This window comes from Entelurus aequoreus, linkage group LG04, assembly GCF_033978785.1.
Source record: "Entelurus aequoreus isolate RoL-2023_Sb linkage group LG04, RoL_Eaeq_v1.1, whole genome shotgun sequence".
NCBI classification, from domain to species: Eukaryota; Metazoa; Chordata; class Actinopteri; order Syngnathiformes; family Syngnathidae; genus Entelurus; species Entelurus aequoreus.
The window spans coordinates 82,741,214-82,768,880 of record NC_084734.1 but is presented as its reverse complement, the minus strand read 5'-3'; the positions used below and the strand labels follow the sequence as shown (position 1 = coordinate 82,768,880).

Below are 27,667 nucleotides of genomic sequence, written 5' to 3'. Positions count from 1 at the left end.
CTACTACCGACCACGCAGTCTGATAGTTTATATATCAATGAGGAAATCTTAACATTGCAACACATGCCAATACGGCCGGGTTAACTTATAAAGTGCAATTTTAAATTTCCCGCTAAACTTCCGCTTGAAAACGTCTCTGTATGATGACGTATGCGCGTGACGTCACGACGGCAACGGAAGTATTCGGGCCGCTTGAAAACGTCTCTGTACGATGACGTATGCGCGTGACGTCACGACGGCAACGGAAGTATTCGGACCCATACAAACTGGTCAACTTTTTAATTACCAAGAATTTCTCAACCACTTTAAGGTCCCTGTAACTCCCAAACAATTTGCCATTGTATTTGATGCCATTCCAACGGGTGTTGTTATGTTGTACAGGGCTTACTCATCTCCTCTTTCTGCTGTAGAAATTGTGAATGATCCACTTGACACTCCTGTGGGGAAACTTTGCTTTGATCAGAAAAATAACAGAAAAATCCGCAGCTTATTCCAAAATGATTGTGTGTCTGTCTCCTATGTAATTGCGCTCTGGAATAATATTGTGAATGACATCTGCTGGGTCAAAACATGGTCCCTTCCTAACAGGTATTTACTTACCAACAAAGTCAAAGAGATATCTTTTAAAATCATTCATGGTTATTACCCTGTAAAGACTGTGATGGTTAGATACAAGAAGGACATTGATGTTACCTGCACCTTATGTAACATGCATCCAGAGACTGTTTACCACCTGTTTTGGACTTGTGAAAGCACTCGATCACTATGGCAGGGCATCTGTCGCTTCATCCTGGACAATATTCTTGACAAATTTGTGCTTTGTTTTAAAGATGTGATATTTGGTTTTACACTATATGAACAAAAATTTGAAAAGGATTTTTACCTTTGCAACCTCATTATACTATTGGCTAAGTTTTATATTCATAAATGTAAGTTTCTCAATACCCGACCTGTCTTTTGTGCCTTTAAAAAAAGAGTTAGAACTGTACATTAAGACACTCTCTACCTCTAGCAACCAGAAAGCTGTGAAGACGATTATGCTGTGTTCCAAATTTGAGTTGTTTACTGAAATTGAGTGAGCCTATGGCTTTGCACTTTGTTTATATTATATATGTTTTTTTGCATTCTATTTTAGTTACTTTGAATTTATAACCCCCTGGCGCTGCTTTGTATTCTTTTTGTACTGTTTTGTACTACTTTTGTACTTATTTGATTGTTGAAATGTATAAATAAAACTTAAAAAATAAAAAAACCATACAAACTGCTCAGTTTTCATCGAAAAATTCCACAGTATTCTGGACGTCTGTGTTGGTGAATCTTTTGCAATTTGTTTAATGAACAATGGAGACTGCAAAAAAGAAAGCTGTAGGTGGGATCGGTGTATTACTTGCGGACTACAGCAACACAACCAGGAAGACCGATATGGATAGCAGACGCGTTAGCCGCCGAACTCACCTTAACTTCCTCCGTCTCGCCGACCGCATCTGTGATCGGGTGAAGTCCTTCGTCGCACCGTCGATCGCTGGAACGCAGGTGAGCACGGGTGTTGATGAGCAGATGAGGGCTGGCTGGCGTAGGTGGATAGCTAATGTTTTTAGCATAGCTCTGTGAGGTCTGGTTGATAAGTTAGCTTCAATGGCGTCGTTAGCAACAGCATTGTTAAGCTTCGCCAAGCTGGAAATTATTAATCGTGTAGTTACATGTCCATGGTTTAATAGTATTGTTGATCTTCTGTCTATCCTTCCAGTCAGGGATTTATTTATTTTGTTTCTATCTGCATTGGAGCCAGATGCTATCACGTTAGCTCAGTAGCTAAAGAGCTTCGCTGATGTATTGTCGTGGAGATAAAAGTCACTGTGAATGTCCATTTCGCTTCTCGACTCTCATTTTCAAGAGGATATAGTATCCGAGGTGGTTTAAAATACAAATCCGTGATCCACAGTAGAAAAAGGAGTGTGTGGAATCCAATGAGACCTTGTACCTAAGTTACAGTCAGAGCGAAAAAAGATATGTCTTTCACTGCATTCTATTCCGTCACTTTTACGTTCCTCATCCACAAATCTTTCATCCTCGCTCAAATTAATGGGGTAATCGTCGCTTTCTCGGTCCGAATCTCTCTCGCTCCATTGTAAACAACAGGGAATTGTGAGGAATCCTACCTCCTGTGACGTCACGCTACTTCCGGTAGGGGCAAGGCTTTTTTTTATCAGCGACCAAAAGTTGCGAACTTCATCGTCGTTGTTCTCTACTAAATCCTTTCAGCAAAAATATGGCAATATCGCGAAATGATCAAGTATGACACATAGGATGGATCTGCTATCCCCGTTTAAATAAATAAAATTCATGTCAGTAGGCCTTTAACCTTGTTGGAGGTACCGAACCCCACCAGTTTTTGATTGATTCATTCATTGATTGAGACTTTTATTAGTAGATTGCACAGTGAAGTACATATTCCGTACAATTGACCACTAAATGGTAACACCCGAATAAGTTTTTCAACTTGTTTTAGTCAGGGTCCACCTAAATTGATTCATGATACAGATATATACTATCATCATAATACAGTCATCACACAAGATAAACATCAGAATATATACATTGAATTATTTACAATCCGGGGTGTGGGATGTGGAGGGGGGTTAGGCTTGGTTGTTATCATCACTCCAGTCATCAACAATTGTATCATCAGAGAAATGGACATTGAAACAGTGTATAGGTCTGACTTGGTAGGATATGTACAGCATGTACCCTCAAATCTAAACTCCAAACATCCCAGAACAAGCTAGTCAGATTACTTCTAGACCTCCACCCCAGATCCCACCTCACTTCTACCCACTTCTCCAAAGTGAGCTGGCTCAGGGTGGAGGACAGAGTAAAACAACTTGCACTGAGCCTAGTCTATAAAATCCGCTACACCTCCCTGATACCGAAGTACATGTCAAACTACTTCCTTAACGTAAATGACTGCCATAACCACAACACCAGGGGGAGCTCCACTAACCACGTTAAGCCCAGATTCCGATCTAACAAAGGTCTTAACTCATTCTCTTTCTATGCCACATCAATGTGGAATGCGCTCCCAACAGGTGTAAAAGAAAGGGCATCTCTATCCTCCTTCAAAACCGCAATAAAAGTACACCTCCAGGCAGCTACAACCCTAAACTAACACCCTCCCCGGATTGTTAATAATCAAATGTAAACAATCAAATGCATATATTTTTTCTTATGCCTTCTGATCTCTCGCTCTCGCTCGCTCTCTCTCGCTCTCCACTACTTGCTGTACATATCCTACCAAGTCAGACCTACACTGTTCCAATATCCATTTCTCTGTTCTCAATTGTTGACTGATGATAACCAAACCTAACCTCCACACCCCGGATTGTAAATAATGTAAATAATTCAATGTGATTATCTTGTGTGATGACTGTATTATGATGGTAGTATATATCTGATAGTATATATCTCAGTGTTTCCCATAAACTGCCAAGATACCTGTGGCGGTGGGGGCGTGGCTATGGGCGTGGTCACCATGACATCATCGAGTAATTTGCATAATTTACTACAATGATTTGATTTTCTCTAAAAAGGCTCAAAAAATGTATACTTACTAATTAATAATAACAGTTTTGTTTTAAACGTCCATCATCCATCCATTTTACAATATAATTACAACACTTTATGTACATATTTATATACAGATTTGAACAATAAGTTATTCACTGAAATATATTTATTAATTGTGGTTCTTACCAAAAATATATCTTATAACATACAAAAGCTAAAATGTCTCAAAGCTCTGCCCCTTTAATTAGTGCATACTAAAAAAATTAACTTTAGCCTACTACTACAACCATATTATTTACCAGCAACATAAAGTGAAACAGAGGCAGAGGTGTCCTGCCACAGTCAGTAACAAATAAACAGAAAACAGTAGTGGTGGTAGATAGACACAGAGCTTCATCAAACATCTGATCCACTGAACAAAGCGCTCCAAAAATCTTGAACTTTAGACTGCCATCAGTTTTACTCCCTACACTTAACCATGTGTTTCCTACTGCCTGCAGACTTTGCACCCTTTGTTATATACACATGTTGTGTTTCTAATATAAATACTTTTAATAAAGTCAAATACAAATAAGGCAACAAGAGAAGTATCCTACACTTCTCTTTTGTAAAGTAAATCTGAACAGCCGATATGGGCATCTACATCAACTATATGATTTGCCTGAGAAGCTGGAGAGGACAAAAAAAACAACACTTTTTTTGTATTTATTTTTTTTTATTTTAAATGTTTTGTTTTTTTAAAAATGTATTTGTGGCAGACGTAATTCTTTCGTGGCGGGCCGCCACAAATAAATGAATGTGTGGGAAACACTGCATGTATAGGAGCCAGTCCGCCCCACAAGAAGATAGAGAATAAAGAGGAGCTTATTGACTACAGCGTCGGACTACAATGGCGGTACATTTTTACAATATATAGAGGTATCCACTTACGTCACAGGGCAGACAACATCACAGGACGGAAAAAGGAAGGATTACTTTATAAATATCTCTGCAATGCCTCAATGCTTTGATTTCAAATTTGTAGGACTTATGCCGATCCTAAATTAGGGTTGTACGGTATACCGTTAGTGCTAGTATAGTATCGCGGTACTAATGAATCAAAAACGATACTGTACTCTGTTTGAAAAGTACCGGTTCGCCATATTTTTTTTTTACAGGCATGACGGCGTGTCGTCGTGACATTGCTGTTTTTACGAGCAGAGGAGCATGTTCACCGAGTACTTACAAGCAGACACAGTGTGTAGACAGAAAAGGGAGAAGGGACGCATTTTGGCCTTAAACTAGCGATAAAGGTGAAGTTATAACACTGAAACACCCTCAGGAAGAGATGCTTTAAAACATGGCTAGCCAGTTAGCGGCTAATGTCAATCCGCAATCAGCAGTGTTTTAGCTACTTCTAAATCACTAATCCTCGCCTCCATGGCGACAAATAAAGTAAGTTTCTTACAAGTATCATTCATGCAGGACGAGGAATAGCTAGATAAGCTTCACTACACACCGTAGGAGGATATAATAGCTCACCGGCGCCACAATGTAAACAAATGCCGTCGGTGGATCTACACCTGACATCCACTGTAATGATACCAAGTACAACAGCGTATATAGTCCATACTACTATGATTACATCAATATTTTTTATCGTCACAAAATCTTTTTTCTTTAAAAAAAAAAAAAAAAGTATATTATGTTCATAAACTCAGGAAATCGCTGGACACATGAGATCTTAAATTATGACAAATGTATGATCCTGTAACTACTTGGTATTGGATCGATACCTAAATTAGTGGTATCAACCAAAACTAATGTAGACAGAAGAATAACACAGTAGTTTATTTCATTTTAACAGAAGTGTAGATAGAACATGTTGAAAAGGGAACTAACCAGATATTAACGGTAAATGAACAAGTGGATTAATAATTCATTTTTACAGCTTGTCCTTTATAATGTTGACAAAATAGAATGAGAAATGACACAATGTGTTACTGCATATGTCAGCAGACTAATCAGGAGCCTTTGTTTGTTTACTTACTACTAAAATACAACTTGTCTAGTATGTTCACTATTTTATTTAAGGACAAAATTGCTATAAAAAACAAATGTTTAATGTACCATAAGATTTTTTTGTTCAAATAAAGCCAGTAATGCCATTTGTGGTCCCCTTTATTTAAAAAAGTATCAAAGTACCAAAATATTGGTATTGAGACAACCCTATCCCAAATATACAAAAACAAGTACCAACAGGTAAGAAAAGTTGGTTTTGTATAATACCGTATTTTTCGGACTGTAAGTCGCAGTTTTTTTCATAGTTTGGCCGGGGGTGCGACTTATACTCAGGAGCGACTTATGTGTGAAATTGTTAACACATTACCGTAAAATATCAAATATTTAGCTCATTCACATAAGACAATGAGCTGAGATATAAGATTTCATGGGATTTAGCGATTAGGAGTGACAGATTGTTTGGTAAACGTATAGCATGTTCTATATGTTATAGTTATTTGAATGACTCTTACCATAATATGTTTTAACATACCTAACCAGGCAAGTTCTCAGTTGGTTATTTATGCCTCATATAACGTACACTTATTCAGCGTGTTGTTCACTATTCTTTATTTATTTTAAATTGCCTTTCAAATGTCTATTCTTGGTGTTGGATTTTATCAAATACATTTCCCCAAAAAATGCGACTTATACTCCAGTGCGACTTGTATGTTTTTTTCCTTCTTTATTATGCATTTTCGGCCGGTGCGACTTATACTCCGGAGCGACTTATAGTCCGAAAAATACAGTAGGAGACTTTTAGGGCTTGGCCATTGTAACACGCAATTCACAATTCTTAGATCAAATAAACTGTCTTGCTTTTTGTAAAAATCCGGTATGAAAAGTCATTATGAGCCTCGTATTGTAACACAGCACTTTGCGTTTTCTTACATTTTCCCGCAGAGAGTTTCAAACTGGATCTGTCCTACAGCCTTGATCAAGTTCGAGAAAAGGAGCAGCTTATGAAGGCGACGCTGCTGTACAACTCAGCCCGTGTCAACTCCGTGTGCTACCTGAGCATCAAGGAGCAGGAGCACTCGAACAAGTGTCCGCTGTGTGCTGGCATCCGCCAAGCTGTGAACTTCACCTCCAGAGCGGACGACCCAGTCGGAGGAAGCTGGTTGGAGGTCGACATCACTTTGCTTCTCCGGCCTTTCTCAAAATTGCCCAAGCAGAATATACAACTTCTCATCAATGTGGTCTGCCCTGAAGAGCCGCAAGCTGTGGATGCTGGTCACAAAGGCCCTTTGGAGTTCACAGTGGACCCGCCTCCTCTGCTGCTTTATCTCCAGGACGACAGCAAAGCGTCTCGCCAGGCGTTGCCGTCCACTGCCGCTGAGACGCTTGGCAAGCAGATGATTATCAAGGCCACTCAAATGGCTCGATCAAAGAGGCGGCGGAAGAGGGAGTCCGCAAAGAGCAAGAGAGGCGATAAAAGCTTGGACATCCACCTGCCGGAGCTTCTTCCCAGCTCTGAATTCCCCACAAGTTACTGTGACTTGTACGATTTCAGACTGAGGTTTAGCCAGCTCAAACTGGATCACTGGATCGTTTTCCCGCCCAAGTATAACCCCAGGTACTGTCGAGGCATCTGCCCGAGGACCATCGGCTTCATCTACGGCTCCCCCGTGCACACCATGGTGCAAAACATCATATACGAGAAGCTTGACTCCTCCGTGCCCAGGCCCTCGTGTATCCCCTCCCATTACAGCCCCCTAAGTGTCATGATCTTCGAAGAGGACGGCTCCTACGCGTACAAGGAGTTCGAAGACATGATCGCGACACGGTGCACCTGCCGCTAAACCAAGCGACCGAATCGGCCTTCCCTCCACCCCCCCGAACAAATTGAAGAGAATATTACCATGAACCCTTTTGGTGTGCTATTTACGTATAAGATGTTCTGACCAGGCTCGCTGATTTCATCAAGTTATAAAATAATTGTGCATATAGGATGTTTGCTCTGGAGCAGGTTTGTTTACTTAAACAATGTATTTTAACATTGTGAAAAGAAAAAAATATTATTTCATTTCTGTTGATGCCTTATCAGAAAGGATGCAAATGCATCCTGTGTTTCAACGAAATACAATATGGTATTGGATATGAAACACTTGATAAAGAAAATGTATAGTATATGATTTTGCGTTATTTTAAGTTATTTTTGGTTAACTTATTTTTTTGACTTGGTTGTCTGTCAATATTGTTTGATTTAATACAGTTCACAAATTTTAAGTAGCCCTGTTCTGGACCCCCCGCTCCCCCCCCCAAAAAAAAAATAGAAGGAAAAAGCAGTCACAAAATCTTATCAATCCTTTTACATATCGTTTTATTCCTGAGCATTACAAACAGTTGTCTGAGTGGTAGCTGTCTTCGCAATGTCCAGAATGAAAGCTGTCAAGGTGTCAGTGTGTATTTATTACTTCTGGTCACTGAGTGACTGCATACATAAATATTTGTACTGGTTGAATGTTACAAAATGCATGTCATGTGTATTTATGCAAATTATATGAATTCACTGTGTGTCTGTGTTCAGCGTAAGGATATCAAATGAAAATGTGTTCTCTGAAAAGTTGGGAAATTAAAAACCAATCAGCATGAATACATTTGTTCTTTGTTATTATGTTATACAATAACGAAGGATTGCTTCAGTATGGTTAGTACCTTTTTAATATTTTCAATTTTAAGAATGCAAGCCAGTCCGTGTACAAAGAGAAATGTCTTTTTATCAGTGGTGCGTTGCTAACATAACCAGAAATCATGATCATAATTAATGATAAAAGTAACTTTTAATTTACTTTCTCTAAATATCTAAAATTATTCATATTGTCTTCATGTCATATTATTGCTCTTTCCAGTGCTGTGTTTTTAGGGTACAGTTTGTACCCAATCAGAATTTAGCTAGCTTATGTTGCCATGCTGTACCAAATCTGCCCGGGGCCTTCACAATCAACAATGCGGGCGTCTGTGCACTGTCAGTCGGACACATACGGTTGATAGACAGTTGCGATAGCCAATCAGATCATGAGTTGTCAGTAAGGCCTTCTGGCTGGCCTTACGCTGTGATTGGATACTCACTTGGGAGTCCCAAATGAGTGTCCAATCACAAGTTTCGAAAACAAGAAGTGGCACAGGGGCCATACGAGCCACAAAGGAGAACATGTTGATTAGGTGGCAGATACATAATTGCAAGGCCATTTTCAAGAAGAATACTTAAGAGAAACTTCATCTTGTGAGACGAGGTGGGCGATGAAATGGGGAAATGCGCGCCATTTCCACTCAAATCAACCGACTGGGGTAATACGGCGTCGAGTGGGTGCTATAAATTGTGAGATCAAATTTTATTTTATTTTTTTCACGTTTAATGTTTTTTGCAATTTGAATTTTGACAGTACCACATAAGATATGTTTTATTTGCCGATGCGGGTTTATTGATTTTTAAATGCGCCAGAAAATAACCCGTTTTGTACACTGTCGAGGTGATCAATGCCCAGTAGTGCGTAAATGTGTTTCTGTATAGTATTTCTCCAGCAATGGCCATGTGGGGACATTAATTACGGTATTGTGAGAGGTAATCATTGAAGTCGTACATCACTGAAGGCCTAGGTGGGAAACGCACGGCTTGCCACTGCTTTTTATGCAACTGAACAAAAAAAATATTTGCAAAAAAATGGCTTTGAAATAAAAAAAAAAACATTTATCTTTAAGTTTTGATTGCTAATGAATGTTTTGATTACAAACGTTTTTTCTGGGGCCGGGAGGGGGGGTTGCAAATCTTTTTGTGTTAGGACTCTTCAATCTTGTGGACGGGGTCTCCAGTTAGCAATATGTTAGAAGCCTTTTTATTGGTTAGCCTACTTCCGCCCTCAACACATTTTGAAGGAAAATACTAATGACCATTGACATCTTATAAGTAGACACAGCATTGGCTGCTGTGACGCGAGAAATTCGGCCGCCATCTTTCAGTGTGCATATTTTATATAGTTCTCTGCAAACCTGTGAAACGTTCTATTTTGTCAGAATGCACCAGAATGCTTCATTTGTATGTGAAAATCACAAAGAAATCTTCTGGGTGAGGATGACCCCACTACAGGGGTTTGGTTTACAAACTTTCAGCCACACCTAAAACAAAATTCACCAGCCGCCACTGATTATGATGCATTCTCATTTTAGACAAAGTATAAGACAATACTTTCTTAACAGTATAGTTGTAATCAGGAGTAAGTATTCAAGTAACAATATTCAAATACTAACATTGTTGGGTAAGACAGAATTTGGTTTTATTCTGAATCCAGTGAAACAGATTGGTGGTTTTAGCTGATATAAAGACTTTCAGGTGTTTATATATGTTTATGTTTAAGTATTTGGCAGACGTTTTTATCCAAAGCGACATACATATAAAACAATCACTGTAAACATTATTTAAGGGAAGAATGTAATACAAAATATCAATACAAAGTGTCAAGACAGAATAAAGTTAAAGTACCAATGATTGTCACACACACTAGGTGTGGTGAAATTTGTCCTCTTCATTTGACCCATCCACCCAGTGGAGCTCCCCCTGGTGTTGTGGTTATGGCGGTCATTTACGTTAAGGAAGTAGGTTGACATGTACTTCGGTATCAGGGAGGTGTAGCGGATTTTATAGACTAGGCTCAGTGCAAGTTGTTTAACTCTGTCCTCCACCTTGAGCCAGCCCACTTTAGAGAAGTGGGTAGGAGTGAGGTGTGATCTGGGGTGGAGGTCTAGAAGTAACCTGACTAGCTTGTTCTGAGATGTTTGGAGTTTAGATTTGAGGGTTTTGGAGGTGCTAGGGTACCAGGAGGTGCATGCGTAATCGAAAAAGGGTTGAACGAGAGTTCCCGCCAGAATCCTCTAGGTGCTTTTGTTGACCAGAGAGGAAATTCTGTAGAGAAATCTCGTTCGTTGGTTAACCTTTTTGATTACCTTGGTTGCCATTTTATCACAGGAAAGGTTAGCCTCTAGAATGGAACCTAGGTAGGTGACCTCATCTTTCCTGGTGATAACAATGTCATCTACTTTTATGGTGAAGTCATTGACTTTCTTAAGGTTAATGTGGGACCCAAACAGGATGGATTCTGTTTTACCCAAGTGTATGGATAGCTTGTTGTCAGCGAGCCAGGTGCAAGTTCTACAGAGCTCAGCACTGAGGATTTTCTCCACCTGTGACTTGTCCTTGCCGGATACCAGCAAGGTAGAGTCATCCGCAAACAAAAACAATTCACAGTCGCATGCCGATGACATGTCGTTTATGTGTATTAGGAACAGTAAAGGTCCCAATATACTGCCTTGGGGGACTCCACAGCTCACCGAGAGGGGGGGGACACGGTGCCGTTCACCTCTACCACCTGCTCCCTCCCCTCCAAGTAAGATTGCATCCAGCTCCATGAGGTTTTGTTAAATCCGATTGCTCTGAGCTTATCCAACAGTATAGCGTGGTTAACGGTGTCAAAGGCTTTCTGAAGGTCCAGCATGAAGATGCCCTTTCTTTTACACCTGTTGGGAGTGCATTCCATATTGATGTGGCATAGAAAGAGAATGAGTTAAAACCTTTATTGTTATTACTGTTAAGCAAACTATGAATAATAAAACACGCCAAAACATGTGTCCTTTATCATAGCTACACGTATGACAAAAAAACGCGTGAAAATCAGTGGTATTCAGTGAGGTAAAATGAATTAAATGCGCTGACAGTTCATTCCTCCTGCCAAATGAATTGCACTGAGTGGAGCGGATCACCACTCCAAGATGGCGGCCCCGCGTCTCGTCGGCACCAGAAGGCAGTAGCGGTCGACGCTGCGTCTACTTATAAGATGTCTATGCTAATGACTATAAGTGGGCGATACCGAACAATAAAACTGACAATTTGTTTTGTTTGCAAATTATTTTTGGTTGCAAATCCATTTTGGTTGTGTTGCCTAAAAAGACACATTTCTGTCCGTACCGTGTGGTAGCCTCTCGGCCGCTAGATGGCAGTGTGTCTTAAACGTGGTGCTCCAATCCTCTACAACTCAGAGGAAGAAGAAGACTGGAAACAACCTTTTGGAAACGACGAGAACCAAGTAGCACGGTAGGTAAATCTCAATGTCACGAAACTAATGCCTTACTTTGGCGCTCTTGCAGCTGAGTTTGACGATTACCCGACATAACACTCACCAAGAGCTACATAAGCCTACCTATTATGTCCTTTTTCTAAACGTTAGTTGGGAAAACGCCTCAAGGTCTCATGTTTGTACTCTGGCCAGGGCACCGATGCTAATGCTAATATTTAGCTAGCACGACTAACGTATCTCCTGTTTCGCAATCATTTAACATAATATTGGTTAAATATACATTAGTCGAGTGTGGATTTAAAAGTAGGATGTTTTTGTTGATAGGAAGGCGTATTTCGTGTCGGGCAAATATAGGTTAAGATTGCAAAGCAGGAGTAGACAAAAGTATGCTTGGTTACAATCATTGTTCAGAATTGTGTGAATTATATTTATATAAGACTTTTTTCTCTACAGACTCAAGGTGCTTTACATCTTTAAGCTGCATTTATACTAGGTGGCACAGGGTGAAGGTGGGCAAAGTGTCTTGCTCAAGGACACAACAGCAGTGACTAGGCTGGTGGAAGCGGGAATCGAACCCGGAACCCTTAAGTTGTTGGCATAGCTACTATACCAATAGACCCACCGCGCCCCTGGAATCCACTACAATACTATTGGATTCTAATTTAGGCTATGTCTACACCAGGCCTGGGCAATAATTTTGACTCGGGGGCCACATTTAGAGACAAAAATGTGTCTGGGGGCCGGTATATCTATTTTTAGGGACACTAATACAAAACTTCACAATAATGTCTGATTGAATGCTAAAAATTATATGACAGACCGCCTTAAAAATGTAATGGAATTTTAAATTTTTCTATGAACGGTAAAACATTGAATATTGACAAAATATAAATGACACGCCCCCTTTCGATCGACATATTTTACAATCAAGTGAAACGTAACAAAAATGCAACAAACAGTGAAATATGAACGCGAAGGGTACAAAATAAACCCACCTACAATCTGATATATCACTAAGCTTTAGAACTTTGTTGTGAAAAGCTCCTTCCGCGCCTGTGGAAACGCTTCCGGCCCACACTGCTTGGTGCCTCGTCTGAGCTGCTGTGACGTAGATTACCATAGTAACTAATTAGATGACCATAGTAACTAATTAGATTACCATAGTAACTAGTATATCATCCATAAGCGCAGATTCCAACCATTGAAATACTTTGTATAGTTCAAGACTTACGGTCATTAGAAAACATCACTGCACATCATAATGGCAGCTACACTTTTCATCTTAAATATCTAAAAAAATATTATATGGGAATGTCTGGCGGGTCAGACTGAAAAGCTTAACTGCCCGCATGTGGCCCCCGGGCCTTAATTTGCCCAGGTCTGGTCTACACTAAGCAGGATAACCCCTTAAACAAATAATTATTTAGCCTAAACCCTGTTTTGGCCACACTAAACCAGGGTTTAAGATTCCCCTCCACGAACAATTTTTTACACGGGTAAGTGTATTTCTTGAATCTCCGGCTCTTAGCTTTGTATTGACTCATTGATCGTTTACAAACTGAGTTCGGAGAGGAAGTGACGCCAGAAAGACAGCAGTCCCACACCGGAAGTGACGTCAGAAAGAACACACCACAGCCAGCTTCATAATAAAGCGGTTTCGTAACTCGGAGCTAACCACTGGAAAGATGGAGGCGAGTCATCCAGACATGCTCGTGTTTCTCATTCTTCTACATGTACAGACGCTTGTGGAAATCACACATGAATACCTAAAGAGAAAGCGATTGCAGCTATTTGGGATACAACACTTCTCAGACGGCAAGAGAACTTTTGAATGTCCAGGTCAGCTGTGATTCTACTTACCGAAAAACTTTGTGCATTTGTCGAAGGAGAGTCAACGAGAATGCGGGTTACCGTGGATGTGATAAAAAAGGTAGCGTGTGCTTTGTATTACCTGGCCGTCGAGGGAAGACTAACTACGGAAAACAGCGAATGCTTTTGGACTGGCAAAGCAGACTGTATCAGTTATTGTCCGCCATGTATGTCGCGGATTTAACGTCTAGGTCCAGAGTATATACAGTCACCAAAAAGGAATGGACAATGAAGGTGAAGGCAAAAGAGTGAGGAGTGTCCTGACCAGGGGCCGTACTTATCAAGCTTCTTAGAATTACTCCTAAGAAGTCTGCTAAGAGTTGACTTAAGAGTAAATAAATTCTTCGCTGAAAGCTGCACTTAAAAGTTAGTTGTCAAGCGTCTTACTCACACTTTCAGCGAAGTGTAGGACTGAATCTTAAGTGTCACACTCAGAGCTGAATAACGACATTACTATGTGCCGTAAACGGAATTTTAGGTGACGTCATTTCTGTGTCCATAGAAATGACCAATCACGGAAGGGAATCCATTGTCTAAGAATAAAGAAATATCTTGGAAATATTTAAGTGGACAATGGGAGTGTATATTTTGACAATAAACTACAAAATAATACAAAACAAACTAGTCCCCGCCGGCACTCACGCTACCGCTCCCTCTCTTCTATCGCCCACACACTCACTGACGTCACTCACCTCACGGCCACACACATACGCTACTGTCATAACATTTTCTTTCCAATTCATTAATTAGGCAACTAATTTGAAACTGGTGTGGGTGGCTCTATATATACTAGCCCACTGCAGACACATGCAGAAATCAACAAGGAATCGAAAAGTATTAAATCTGTGACAAAAATAATATCCACTCTGTCTAAACGATACCGTTTGATCAGCTGCTCGTCATCAAAAAAAAAAAAAACATTGTTCCGTTCCCTGAACGTTCGCGCACGTCTCTCTCGCCTCAGTGCCATCCCCTGCTGGCAACTCCTAACCACTTAAGACACCTCTGAAGGTCTCTTAAATATCGTGGAGAGTAGGAGTGATTCTTAGACTTAAGAACGTTGATAAAAAGCTTTTATTCTTAAGTTTGAGAGTAGGACTAAATTTCGCAAATTCTCAGGACTTAAGTGTAAAATGGCACTCTAAGAAGCTTGATAAGTACGGCCGCAGATATCTAAATCCCTAGATTGATTGTTGTCAAATGTTCTTTGTCACATTGTGTACTTTCACGTGTTCAATAAAGATTTGATTAATTTATGATGGCTCAGGTGTGATTCACTACAATTGGGCCCCACAGCAAACTGTATACCAATTAATTGAAATACCACAACACTGGATATTGTTCAGATAAGTTACATTTAAGAACTTGCACACAAAGCAACACTGGAGATGACTATGACGTGCGCATTTTCCGCGCATGCGTATTAGGTCGCGTTGCGCCGGCTGACGGAGGGGGGAGGGGGTCTTAAACGACCATTGTGTGTGTGTGGACAAGGATAAGGTTAGGTGGGATTTACCCTGGATAACCTTAGTGTAAACGTGGCCTTAATGTCAACGTTTTGTGTTGCGTCTCTATGATTAGAAAATGTCCAAAACAATGTAAACAACAATTTACAGTCACGTTAGCGTTTTTCCTTCTGCCTACATTACCTGTCTTGTAATCATGTTTACTCCACGCATCAGCCTTTAAATTGTACCTTTACCATGTCACCGATCCCTCTTTGTCACCTTTCAGATCAGCATGGGCCGCCACTTTGGAGACTTGGCCAGGATCCGACATGTAATCACGTACAGTCTGTCCCCCTTTGAGCAGAGGGCCTTCGCCAACTATTTCTCCAAAGGAATCCCTAATGTGTGGAGAAGGTTCACTGGGTCTTTTTTCAAAGTTGCCCCTCGTAAGTTAAAGTTGAACACGTTTTAATACTTTTTGGCAGGCTAAGGATTTACATGGTCGTGTCATTGCAAATAATGACATTACGGGAGTGGCTACGATTACATGGGATACTGTTTATGGCTAGTGTTTGTTGGCATGGACAAAGCCTCGTTTTAGGGACTTTTAGCCCAAGCGATATGTGAAATCCATAGGACGTCGCTGCGTGGAATTTCTTAGATGCCAACTATCAAATATGATCTGTATCGGGGTGAAGAAGAAAACAAGTTTAACGGTCCACGGCACATTTAAAAATACTCATATAAAAAATATAAAGTGGAATAAAAGATCATACAGGTGAAATGTAACGAGAAAATGTTGCAATTTTGACTCTAATAACACAAAGCTGCCATGCAGGTTGTTTTTTTTCTTTAAAGCTGTCATTGCTCAAATTGAATATTGAATAAAAATAGAAGTCAAATTATTGACTTATTTAAGGCTCTAAATCCTTCACAGCAAATATTCCACTTTGGTATTTCTGGGTAAGTTTTCTGTGACAAATAAGGGCAAAAAACAAACAAGAAAAAACATTTAAAAAATCATCAAAAATTACAATCAACGGATGGATCTGAAGTTATGGGTTGAAAGTAAAAAAAATAATGTATTACATATTTTCGCACTTTTATGAATGGAACCCTTTTGAAACTTTGGGAATTATAGCAGGATTTTTTTAAATTGAAAACTGTCTTTGCTCAAAATATAATAATACATCAATAATATTCATTTTTGACTTATATAACATAAAAAAAAACTTTAAATCGACAGATCTAAAGTTGATCTATAGATTTGAGTGTTGACTGTGTTATATATATATATATATATATATATATAGATATATATGTATATATATCTATATGTATATATATATACATACACACACACACGTATATATATATATATACATACACACATATATACACTACCGTTCAAAAGTTTGGGGTCACCCAAACAATTTTGTGGAATAGCCTTCATTTCTAAGAACAAGAATAGACTGTCGAGTTTCAGATGAAAGTTCTCTTTTTCCGGCCATTTTGAGCGTTTAATTGACCCCACAAATGTGATGCTCCAGAAACTCAATCTGCTCAATGGAAGGTCAGTTTTGTAGCTTCTGTAACAAGCTAAACTGTTTTCAGATGTGTGAACATGATTGCACAAGGGTTTTCTAATCATCAATTAGCCTTCTGAGCCAATGAGCAAACACATTGTACCATTAGAACACTGGAGTGATAGTTTCTGGAAATGGGCCTTTATACACCTATGTAGATATTGCACCAAAAACCAGACATTTGCAGCTAGAATAGTCATTTACCACATTAGCAATGTATAGAGTGTATTTCTTTCAAGTTAAGACTAGTTTAAAGTTATCTTCATTGAAAAGTACAGTGCTTTTCCTTCAAAAATAAGGACATTTCAATGTGACCCCAAACTTTTGAACGGTAGTGTATGTGTGTGTATGTATGTATATATACGTGTGTGTGTGTGTGTATGTATGTATATATATATATATTTTTTTTTTTTAAGGGAGCCCTAAAGGATAAACAAAATCTGAATATTGTATTGGCTTTAAAAACTAAAAAATCAAAATGGCCCCCACATGCTTAAATTTTTCAATGTGTGGCCCTCTGTGGAAAAAAGTTTTGACATCCCTGGTTTATGTACAATCTAGTCTGTTTACGTGTTTCATTATGATTCATGGTCTTATATGGATATTCGACTTCAAAACAAACTCAAGCTTCATTATTGTGATTGTTTTAAGTGTTACGTTGACATGATCACCTGTCACCTTTTGGCCATTTCAGCAGATTATATTGTGCGTAGATACAGTTCACTCATCCATCGCAGGGGTTACCTTCTATACCATACCAACTTTACGCCAGCTCGAGATGAAAATCTGCAAAATAACTGTTACTTGAAATCCCAGTTTAAGCCTTTATAATTCCTTCCTTGACTTGACTTGCCCGCTACATAGTACATTACACTGTACCGTTCTGGGTAACTTTAAAAATGGTAATGAATATTAGGGCTGGGCGATAGAACAATCATTATATGTCACAAAAGACTCATAATATATATCATTAAAAATGTGTTTGATAAAACTTATCAGTAATTTATATTTTCTTTTTCATCGGAAGAAACCTGAAGTTGCGAATAAAGGTTGGTTGCATGGACAAAGGCACTCGCTCTCTGTTGACCGAGTAACGCAGGAAGTGATCCGTGAAAGTGACACACTGAAAGCCAATCAGTGAACAGTATAATCTCTATTGTCTCACGGTTGTTTCTTGAGTGGGAAAAGAGAAACTTAAATTGAGTGCTACAGAGAGGGAAGAAATTGTCGATGAAATCTGAAAAGTTACCTCGACATTATGGCAGTTTTTGGGATATTTTAAAACGGACTGAAGTCAGATTATTGTGGTCTGTAAATTCTGCAAGGAGCTCTTTCCCACCAAGACTGATAATACCACAGCACCTTAACCGCGCTCAGTTATTGTGTAGAAATATGAGGAAACAACTACAAATGTGCGTTTCATTCACTAACGGTGTTACAAAAAAAAACAATTAGAATAATACATAATGTTGGATATAGAGAACATACAAACCCTTTATTTATTAAATCACAACTGTGGAAATTCAACGATTTGGTGCATTGCAAACAGCTAAAATTATGTACAAAGCAAACTATAACCTGCTACCCAAGAATGTACAACAATTCCTCTCAACAAAAAAGGAGAAATATAACCTTAGAGGAAAATCTAATTTAAAACATTTGTATGCTCGTACAACACTTAAAACCTTTAGCATATCTGTATGTGGAATTAAATTATGGAATGGATTAAGCAAATAAATCAAACAAATCACTAATATCCAGTTTAAGAGACTGTTCAAACTACAAGTGTTCACAAAGTACACAGAACAATAATTATGATTAACATCTTGAACCCTTTTTTTGTCTTTTTTTTAGATAAATGTTATTTATGTATTTAATATTTGTTTACTTACTATTGTATATTATTTATTTATTCACTGTTATGTTACAGAGAACAAGGAAATAGGATAAATTGCTATGGTATGAAAAGGGGTAGGATTAAATAAGCTCTGCTTCTTCCTATTCCTTTTCGGACGTGCTGTAATGAAACAGAAAATATGTGATGCATTACATTGTATCGTATGCATGTTCGAAATGAAATGAAACTGAACAAATATCGAATCAAATCAGTGTTAAAAGGAATTGTTAGACCCCTAATAATTGTCGATATAAAAGACTTAAAGGCCTACTGAAATGCGATTTTCTTATTTAAAAGGGGATAGCAGGTCCATTCTATGTGTCATACTTGATCATTTCGCGATATTGCCATATTTTTGCTGAAAGTATTGAGTAGAGAACATCAACGATAAAGTTCGCAACTTTTGGTCGCTGATAAAAAAGCCTTGCCTGTACCGGAAGTAGCGTGACGTCACAGGTTGTGGAGCTCCTCACATCTCCACATTGTTTACAATCATGGCCACCAGCAGCGAGAGAGATTCGGACCGAGAAAGCGACGATTTGCCCATTAATTTGAGCGAGGATGAAAGATTTGTGGATGAGGAAAGTGACAGTGAAGGACTAGAGGGCAGTGGAAGCGATTCAGATAGGGAAGATGCTGTGAGAGGCGGGTGGGACCTGATATTCAGCTGGGAATGACTAAAACAGTAAATAAACACGAGACATATATATACTCTATTAGCCACAACACAACCAGGCTTATATTTAATATGCCACAAATTAATCCCGCATAACAAACACTTCCCCCCTCCCGTCCATATAACCCGCCAATACAAATCAAACACCTGCACAACACACTCAATCCCACTGCCCAAAGTACCATTCACCTCCGCAAAGTTCATACAGCACATATATTTCCCCAAAGTTACGTATGTGACATGCACATAGCGGCACGCACGTACGGGCAAGCGATCAAATGTTTAGAAGCCGCAGCTGCATACTCACGGTACCGCGTATCCAACTCAAAGTCCTCCTGGTAAGAGTCTCTGTTGTCCCAGTTCTCCACAGGCCAATGGTAAAGCTTGACTGTCATCTTTTGGGAATGTAAAAAATGAAACACCGGCTACGTGTTTGTGTTGCTGCAGCCGGCCGCTAATACACCGCTTCCCACCTACAGCTTTCTTCTTTGCTGTCTCCTTTGTTCATTAAACAAATTGCAAAAGATTCACCAACACAGATGTCCAGAATACTGTGGAATTATGAGATGAAAACAGACGACTTAATAGCTGGCCACAATGCTGTCCCAAAATGTCCGCTACAATCCGTGACGTCACGCGCAAACGTCATCATACCGAGACATTTTCAGCAGGATATTTCGCGGGAAATTTAAAATTGCACTTTACTAATCTAACCCGGCCGTATTGGCATGTGTTGCAATGTTAAGATTTCATCATTGATATATAAACTATCAGACTGCGTGGTCGGTAGTAGTGGCTTTCACTAGTCCTTTAAATTGTGATACAGTTTGCAGTCCTATTGCCCAGCCCTAGTAAGGATTTAGTTTGGTTCAAAAACGCAGAACAAAGTTATATTAAAGGCCGTCATATGTTTACACGAGCACAATTTAACGTGTCTAAAGAGGAATCGGGAGAAGCCGATCTTATTTAATCCTATCAATTCTCCCCTTGTTGCAACAATTCCTTATAGTCTGTTCAAAATGTTTTATGTCACTTGTGCCTTTTTTATATCTTGCTTTTCCTTTCGCTTGTGTAGCTTTACATGTCATTCATGTAAAGTGTATATTTGTGTCAATATAGTGCTGTGACGCCTGCGCTAATGAAGGTGTTATTACTACACCTATGCAAATATGTAAACTAAAGCAATTTCTGCTATGTTTTATTTTTCCAGCCATGGCAGTCATGTACGTGACGTACACGTGGGGCAACAGTGTTTTCGAGCAGCAAAAGAGGAAGAATCCTGCTGACTACGAGAACGATGAATAATCTCTGAAGCTTCCCGGGTTGTTAACTCTTGTTTCACCAATAAAGATGGAAAAGTATTTATGTGAAATCAATTCAGGCTTAATTTTTGTTCCAGCTTTATCTCATGAGAAGCTCATAATTTTTTTGTAAATTGTGAGGAATAGTTAGGCTTTTACCTCAGGCAATTTGTTATACAAGGAGCTTAAGATATGCATATGTTTGGCAGTAGTACAGTATGAGTACATTTGTTAAAGCCGGGGTGTCTAAAATGCGGCTTGCATCTAATCTCAAAAGTACTATTACAAAAAAAATGTATAAAGCGGAAAAAAAAGGGCAAACAAGTGTAATGTACTGAGTAAAAGGTGCAATGTTGACTAATAACAAAGCTGCCATGCAGGCTGTTTAATTGTTTTTAAGCTGTCATTGCTCAAAAAATAAAACAACACCAGTATCAGTAATTGTTGACCTACTAAATGCTCAAATTACTTGACATCAAATAGTCCACTTAGAAATATTTTTGGTGAGATATTGCATATTTTGTTTTCAATGACAAAAAGGTCATACAAAAAAAATATAATCGACAGATCTAAAGTTGATCCAGAGGTTTGAATGTTGAAAGTAAAAAAAAAAATATTGATGACTTAACATTTTTATGATGAATGGTTTGATATTCTAAATATTTAGTGGGATATTTTTTTTAATGAATCAAAATCAATGTTATGAATTATTGACCTATTTAAGGCTCCAAATACTTCACATGCAATATTCTACTTCGGAATATTTGTTGGGGAAAGTGTTGCATATGATGGATGGATATTGTGTTTTCTTTAACTAAAGGGCATAAACGAAAACCTGTTTAACTTTATCTTCGAAGATCGACCTGAAGTTGGATCTAAAGCAGGGGTGTCAAACGTTAGGCCCGCAAACAGGTTTAATCCGGCCCGCGGGATGAGTTTGGTAAGTATAAAAATGAGCCGAAATTTTTGAATGAAAGAAACAGCTGTTCTAAATATGTCCACTAGATGTCGCAATAGCAATTCTTTGTATCTTTGTTGATGATGCTACCAAATAAACCACTTGATGTTAGTGCCCCAGTCGAGGAAAATGAGCAAACTACATAAATAACATCCTGTAATTTGATTTTTATATTATTTTTTATCTTAATAGATTGAAAATGAACACCAATGAGTTGACTGATGAACATTATCACATCATTTAACTGGAATGTATAAATTATGACAAATAAAAGCACACTACTATTGTATTGTACGTGGACGGCGTGGCACTGTTGGGTGAGTGGCCGTGCCAGCAACCTGAGGGTTTCTGCTTTGATCCCCACCTTCTACCAACAATGTCACGTCCGTTGTGTTCTTGAGCAAGACACTTCACCCTTGCTCCTGATGGGTCGTGGTTAGGGCCTTGCATGGCAGCTCCCCCCATCAGTGTGTGAATGTGTGTGGGTGAATGCGGAAACAGGGTCAAAGCGCTTTGAGTACCTTGAAGGTAGAAAAGCGCTATACAAGTATAACCCATTTACCATTTATTAACCGCGAGATGTAAGTGTAAAAAAAAACGCAACAACATTATGATTTGTACATTTTCAGAATGTGCGTGTTCGATTTTTAAACAAAGAAAACAATCTGAAGTTGTCTTTATTTTTAAGTTAGTGATTTTACCAGTCCGGCCCACTTGGGAGTACATTTTTCTCCATGTGGCCCCTGATCCAAAATAAGTTTGGCTTATTGCTATGTTGTCTATTACCATTGTTGGTATTTTGTCTATTACCATTGTTGGCAATGGGTGCTTGAGCCCCTGCCCTTTTTTGCCTCGTCTTAAAAAGTGCCCTCTGCATGTGTGTGTGTGTGTTGGGATGTAAAAAAAACCTCCGCGTTTTCTTGTAATACGCGGTTGTTTGAGCCTGCTGCTACGGCCAGAGAGAAAGAGAGAGAGGGTGAGTGAGTGAGTAAGTGAGAGGAGAGAGAGCCAACTGCGCCCCTGAGACGTGACAGTGGAGCAACTTGAACCTGTGAGTTATGTTATGGTCTAGTCGCCGTCCACTTATTCAGCATCTAATATGGGTAATATTTCAGAAAAACGCTGTATTATTCTATTATTCAATGTGTCAGCTTCTGTTTTTGCCGGACGTCGGAGCACGGCGCATCAATTGAGCACGGCACATCAATTCCGCACAGAGCGGATCGTGCGGAACAGGATTTAGTGTACAAAATAAAACACCGGGTTAATTTTCAAAATAAAATGCACTGTGTTTACGGCGGATCACATTTCTCTCACAGTAGAGGTTTACATATAAAGTTTATTGTGACTTTGCTATTACTGTGTGGGTTAACAAAATAATAATAACAATGATAATAATAACAATAATAATAATAAGAAGAATGATAATGACAATAATAATAATTATTATTAGTATTATTAATAATAATAATAATTTCAGCATTCTGGGGATATAAGATGTAGGTTATCTGTTAGGAATATTACCTTCTGTATTTAAACTTGATTCATGTTGATTATGCCTGCAGCACAATGCCAAAAAAAGAAAAGATACAGAAAAGGTCTGATCTCCTTCTCCTCTACATTGAAAAAGACATAGTCATAAATCACAATGACGTGATCACCATCTACAGGGACATGGCCCCCAGAAGGTTGCTGCTTTAAGGCCCCCAGAAGGTTTGGCTACTGATTGTGCACTGATTTCACAGCATTTCATGGAAGCCCTGAATTTACATTGAGGAGCATATTTGGGTATGGGTGGCCTCCATCCTACAGCCCTCTACTGGCCCCTGGTCCATATTTTTGGCCCTGTATTGCGTTTCAGTTGTTTAGTCTGAGCATTAAGTGAGAAAGACCATAAGTTACAACTTGATGGTGTTTTCATCAAGTTAAGGGAAGAAGGACAGATTTTCACATTGAAGTTATTTCCATTTGGGTATTTGTTGTTGTATTTTTTTTTCAAAGTTCATGTTGCACTGTTCAATGTTCAATGATAAAGTGCTTATCTTTAACAATAAATAGCCTAATAATAAACCAGTCTTCATGTCTTCCAATCCTATGATAATGTGAATTAACTCGTTATGACAATAATTTGTTGACACAAAAGAAATGGCAATCACACAGCTAAGTAGTTAGCTTCCAATTAGCAAATTTAATTTTACATTAATTTCCATATTGTGTAAAGGACCAAAAAAGAATGTTCTGCCCTTTTCTGACTTTGAGCCCCTGCCCCTCTATAATCATGTGCACGTCCCTGATTGTTGGTATATTCATTCTTCCTACATTGTTGATACAAATTATTGTTACAGTGTAATAATTATTGTTACCTGTAGTAATGCCACTATGATACAACATTTGTATTATAATCCTTAATCAAAGTAACAGTGAAACTCAATGGAATAATCACTGAATGAGAACTGGGCGTGGGATTAAATAAATGATCTTCTTCCCACTCCCTTTCAGGCAAAACTGGACAATCATGCAATACATACTATACATTAGCTTTTGCACTATATTCCATCCATCCATCTTCTTCCGCTTATCCGAGGTCCGGTCGCGGGGGCAGCAGCCTAAGCAGGGAAGCCCAGACTTCCCATTCCCCAGCCACTTCGTCCAGCTCCTCCCGGGGGATACCGAGGCGTTCCCAGGCCAGCCGGGAGAAATAGTCTTCCCAACGTGTCCTGGGTCTTCCCTGTGGCCTCCTACCGGTCGGACGTGCCCGAAACACCTCTCTAGGGAGGCGTTCGGGTGGCATCCTGACCAGATGCCTGAACCACCTCATCTGGCTCCTCTCCATGTGGAGGAGCAGCGGCTTTACTTTGAGCTCCTCCCACATGACAGAGCTTCTCACCCTATCTCTAAGGGAGAGCCCTGCCACCCGGCGGAGGAAACTCATTTCGGCTGCTTGTATCCGTGATCTTGTCCTTTCGGTCATAACCCAAAGCTCATGACCATAGGTGAGGATGGGAACGTAGATGGACCGGTAAATTGAGAGCTTTGCATTGCGGCGCAGCTCCTTCTTCACCACAACGGATCGATACAGCGTCCGCATTACTGAAGACGCCGCACCGATCCGCCCGTTTAAATAACAAGTGTACAAGGATATTTCACATGCCTTTACTGTGTATATAATTGAACAGTATTTATGTTGTGTACAATGTGTATTTATTATATGCTGTGCAAAGGAAAGTTTATAATTATTGAAAGCTCATCTTGTATTTGACATTGTTTATAGGGTTAGGCGCAATAAGTGTTCAACTTCAGCCTAAATCAATCAATCAATCAATGTTTATTTACATAGCCCTAAATCACAAGTGTCTCAAAGGGCTGCACAAGCCACAATGACATCCTCGGTTCAGAGCCCACATAAGGGCAAGGAAAAACTCACAACCCAGTGGGACGTCAATGTAAATGACTATGAGAAACCTTGGAGAGGACCGCAGATGTGGGTGACCCCCCCCCCCCCAACCCCCCAACCCCCCAACCTCTAGGGGAGACCGGATGCAATGGACATCGAGTGGGTCTAGCACAGTGGTTCTTAACCTTGTTGGAGGTACCGAACCCCACCAGTTTCACATGCGCATTCACAGAACCCTTCTTTAGTGAAAAATAAAATGTTTGTTTTTTTCAAATTATAGACAGAGTTATGTTTTTTTACTGGTGCACAAAATGACCGTGCATGAACATCACCTCGTTCAAAGAACAAAACCAACACAGTGCATGAACTCACAAAAAAAAGTACACACCTGCAAATCAGATGGAAAATTAGAAGGAACATAATTTGGGGGTATCCATAATACGTCGATAGGGAGAAATTTTATTTCCACGATGAGTCGGGTGTGTCTTGACATCCGCAGTGGAGGCTCCGCCGAACCCCTGAGGCCGACTCACCGAACCCCTAGGGTTCGATCGAACCCAGGTTAAGAACCACTGATTAAGAGCTATTTGGTTAGGGTTAGGGCCAGGGTTAGAGGGTTAGGGTTATAATAAGGCCATGCCGAATAAGGCATTAATAATTACTTAATAATGACTAGTTAAGAGCCAATATGTTACTAATTTGCATGTTATAAGCAACTAGTTAATGATGAATATGTTCCCCATACTAAAGTGTTACCATGTTTTTTTACTGGTGCACAAAATGACCGTGCATGAACATCACCTTGTTCAAACAACAAAACCAACACAGTGCATAAACTCACAACAAATTACACACCTGCAAATCAGTCTGACTTCTGCTGTTGCCGTATCCGTAATACGTCGATAGGGAGAAGTTTGTATTTACACGATGAGTCGGGTGTGTCTTGACCTCCGCCGAACCCCTGAGCCCGACTCACCGAACCCCTAGGGTTCCATCGAACCCAGGTTAAGAACCACTGGGCTAGAGTATACAAATGAGTTTTAAGATGGGACTTAAATGCTTCTACCGAGGTAGCATCTCTAACTGTTACCAGGAGGGCATTCCATAGTACTAAAGCCCGAATAGAAAACGCTCTAAACCAGTGGTCCCCAATCTTTTTGTAACTGCGGACCGGTCAACGCTTGAAAATGTGGTCATTAAAAAATACGATCATGCGTGCTTATGGACTGTATCCCTGCAGACTGAATTGATATATATTGATATATAATGTAGGAACCAGAATATTAATAACAGAAAGAAACAACCCTTTTGTGCGAATGAGTGTGAATGAGTGTAAATGGGGGATGGAGGTTTTTTGGGTTGGTGCACTAATTGTAAGTGTATCTTGTAGGGGTGTGGGAAAAAATCGATTTGAATTCGAATCGCGATTCTCACGTTGTGCGAGTCAGAATCGATTCTCTTTTTTTTTTTTAAATTGATTTTTTTATTTTATTAATTGAAATTTTTTTTTTTTTTTTTTTTAATTAATCAATCCAACAAAACAATACACAGCAATACCATAACAATGCAATCCAATTCCAAAACCAAACCCGACCCAGCAACACTCAGAACTGCAATAAACAGAGCAATTGAGAGGAGAAACAAACACGACACAGAACAAACCAAAAGTAGTGAAACAAAAATGAATATTATCAACAAACAGTATCAACATTAGTAACAATTTCAACATAGCAGTGATTAAAAATCCCTCATTGACATTATCATTAGACATTTATAAAAATAAAAATAAATGAACAATAGTGTCACAGTGGCTTACACTTGCATCGCATCTCATAAGCTTGACAACACACTGTGTCCAATATTTTCACAAAGATAAAATAAGTCATATTTTGGGTTCATTTAATAGTTAAAACAAATTTACATTATTGCAATCAGTTGATAAAACATTGTCCTTTACAAATATAAAATCTTTTTACAAAAATCTACTACTCTGCTTGCATGTCAGCAGACTGGGGTAGATCCTGCAGAAATCCTATGTATTGAATGAATAGAGAATCCTTTTGAATCGGGAAAATATCGTTTTTTGGATCGAGAATCGCTTTGTATTGAAAAAAAAAATCGATTTTGAATCGAATCGTGACCCCAAGAATCGATATTGAATCGAATCGTGGGACACCCAAAGATTCACAGCTTTTGATTGATTGATTGAGACTTTTATTAGTAGGTTGCACAGTGAAGTACATATTCCGTACAATTGACCACTAAATGGTAACACCCAAATAAGTTTTTCAAGGGTGGAGGACAGAGTAAAACAACTTGCACTGAGCCTAGTCTATAAAATCCGCTACACCTCCCTGATACCGAAGTACATGTCAAACTACTTCCTTAACGTAAATGACCGCCATAACCACAACACCAGGGGGAGCTCCACTAACCACGTTAAACCCAGATTCCGAACTAACAAAGGCCTTAACTCATTCTCTTTCTATGCCACATCAATGTGGAATGCGCTCCCATCAGGTATAAAAGAAAGGGCATCTCTATCCTCCTTCAAAACCGCAATAAAAGTTAACCTCCAGGCAGCTACAACCCTAAACTAACACCCTCCCCGGATTGCTAATAATCAAATGTAAACAATCAAATGCAGATACTTTTTCTTATGCCTTCTGATCTCTCTCTCTCTCTCTCTCTCTCTCTCTCTCTCTCGCTCTCTCTCCACTACTTGCTGTCCATATCCTACCCCCCCCCCCTCCACACCCCTGATTGTAAATAATGTAAATAATTCAATGTGATTATCTTGTGTGATGACTGTATTATGATGATAGTATATATGATAGTATACAGGTATATCTGTATCATGAATCAA

At 39.3% G+C, this 27,667-nt stretch overlaps 2 protein-coding genes across 2 annotated transcripts in view; both read left to right on the top strand.

The window, feature by feature from the left end:
- gdf9 (growth differentiation factor 9) overlaps window positions 1-7,857 on the top strand; it is an 8,555-nt gene extending 698 nt beyond the window's left edge. The window contains exon 2 of the mRNA XM_062043792.1: window positions 6,508-7,857. Coding sequence (XP_061899776.1) covers window positions 6,508-7,406 — 899 coding nt within the window. The 3' untranslated portion in view covers window positions 7,407-7,857. The remainder of the gene's footprint in view (window positions 1-6,507) is intronic.
- Window positions 7,858-11,524: 3,667 nt separating this feature from the next.
- Window positions 11,525-20,524, top strand: LOC133648024 (cytochrome b-c1 complex subunit 8). Its single transcript, XM_062043791.1, has 3 exons — window positions 11,525-11,689; window positions 15,276-15,435; window positions 20,359-20,524. The coding sequence occupies exons 2-3, from the start codon at window positions 15,282-15,284 to the stop codon at window positions 20,451-20,453; spliced, it is 249 nt and encodes an 82-aa protein (XP_061899775.1). The 5' UTR covers window positions 11,525-11,689; window positions 15,276-15,281; the 3' UTR covers window positions 20,454-20,524.
- The last annotated feature ends 7,143 nt before the right edge of the window (window positions 20,525-27,667 follow it).

Coding starts and splice junctions, on each gene's coding strand:
- LOC133648024 (XM_062043791.1), top strand. CDS start 15,282: ATGGGCCGCCACTTTGGAGACTTGGCCAGGATCCGACATGTAATCACG. Junction 15,436..20,358: donor TTTTTTCAAAGTTGCCCCTC/GTAAGTTAAAGT, acceptor TTATTTTTCCAG/CCATGGCAGTCATGTACGTG.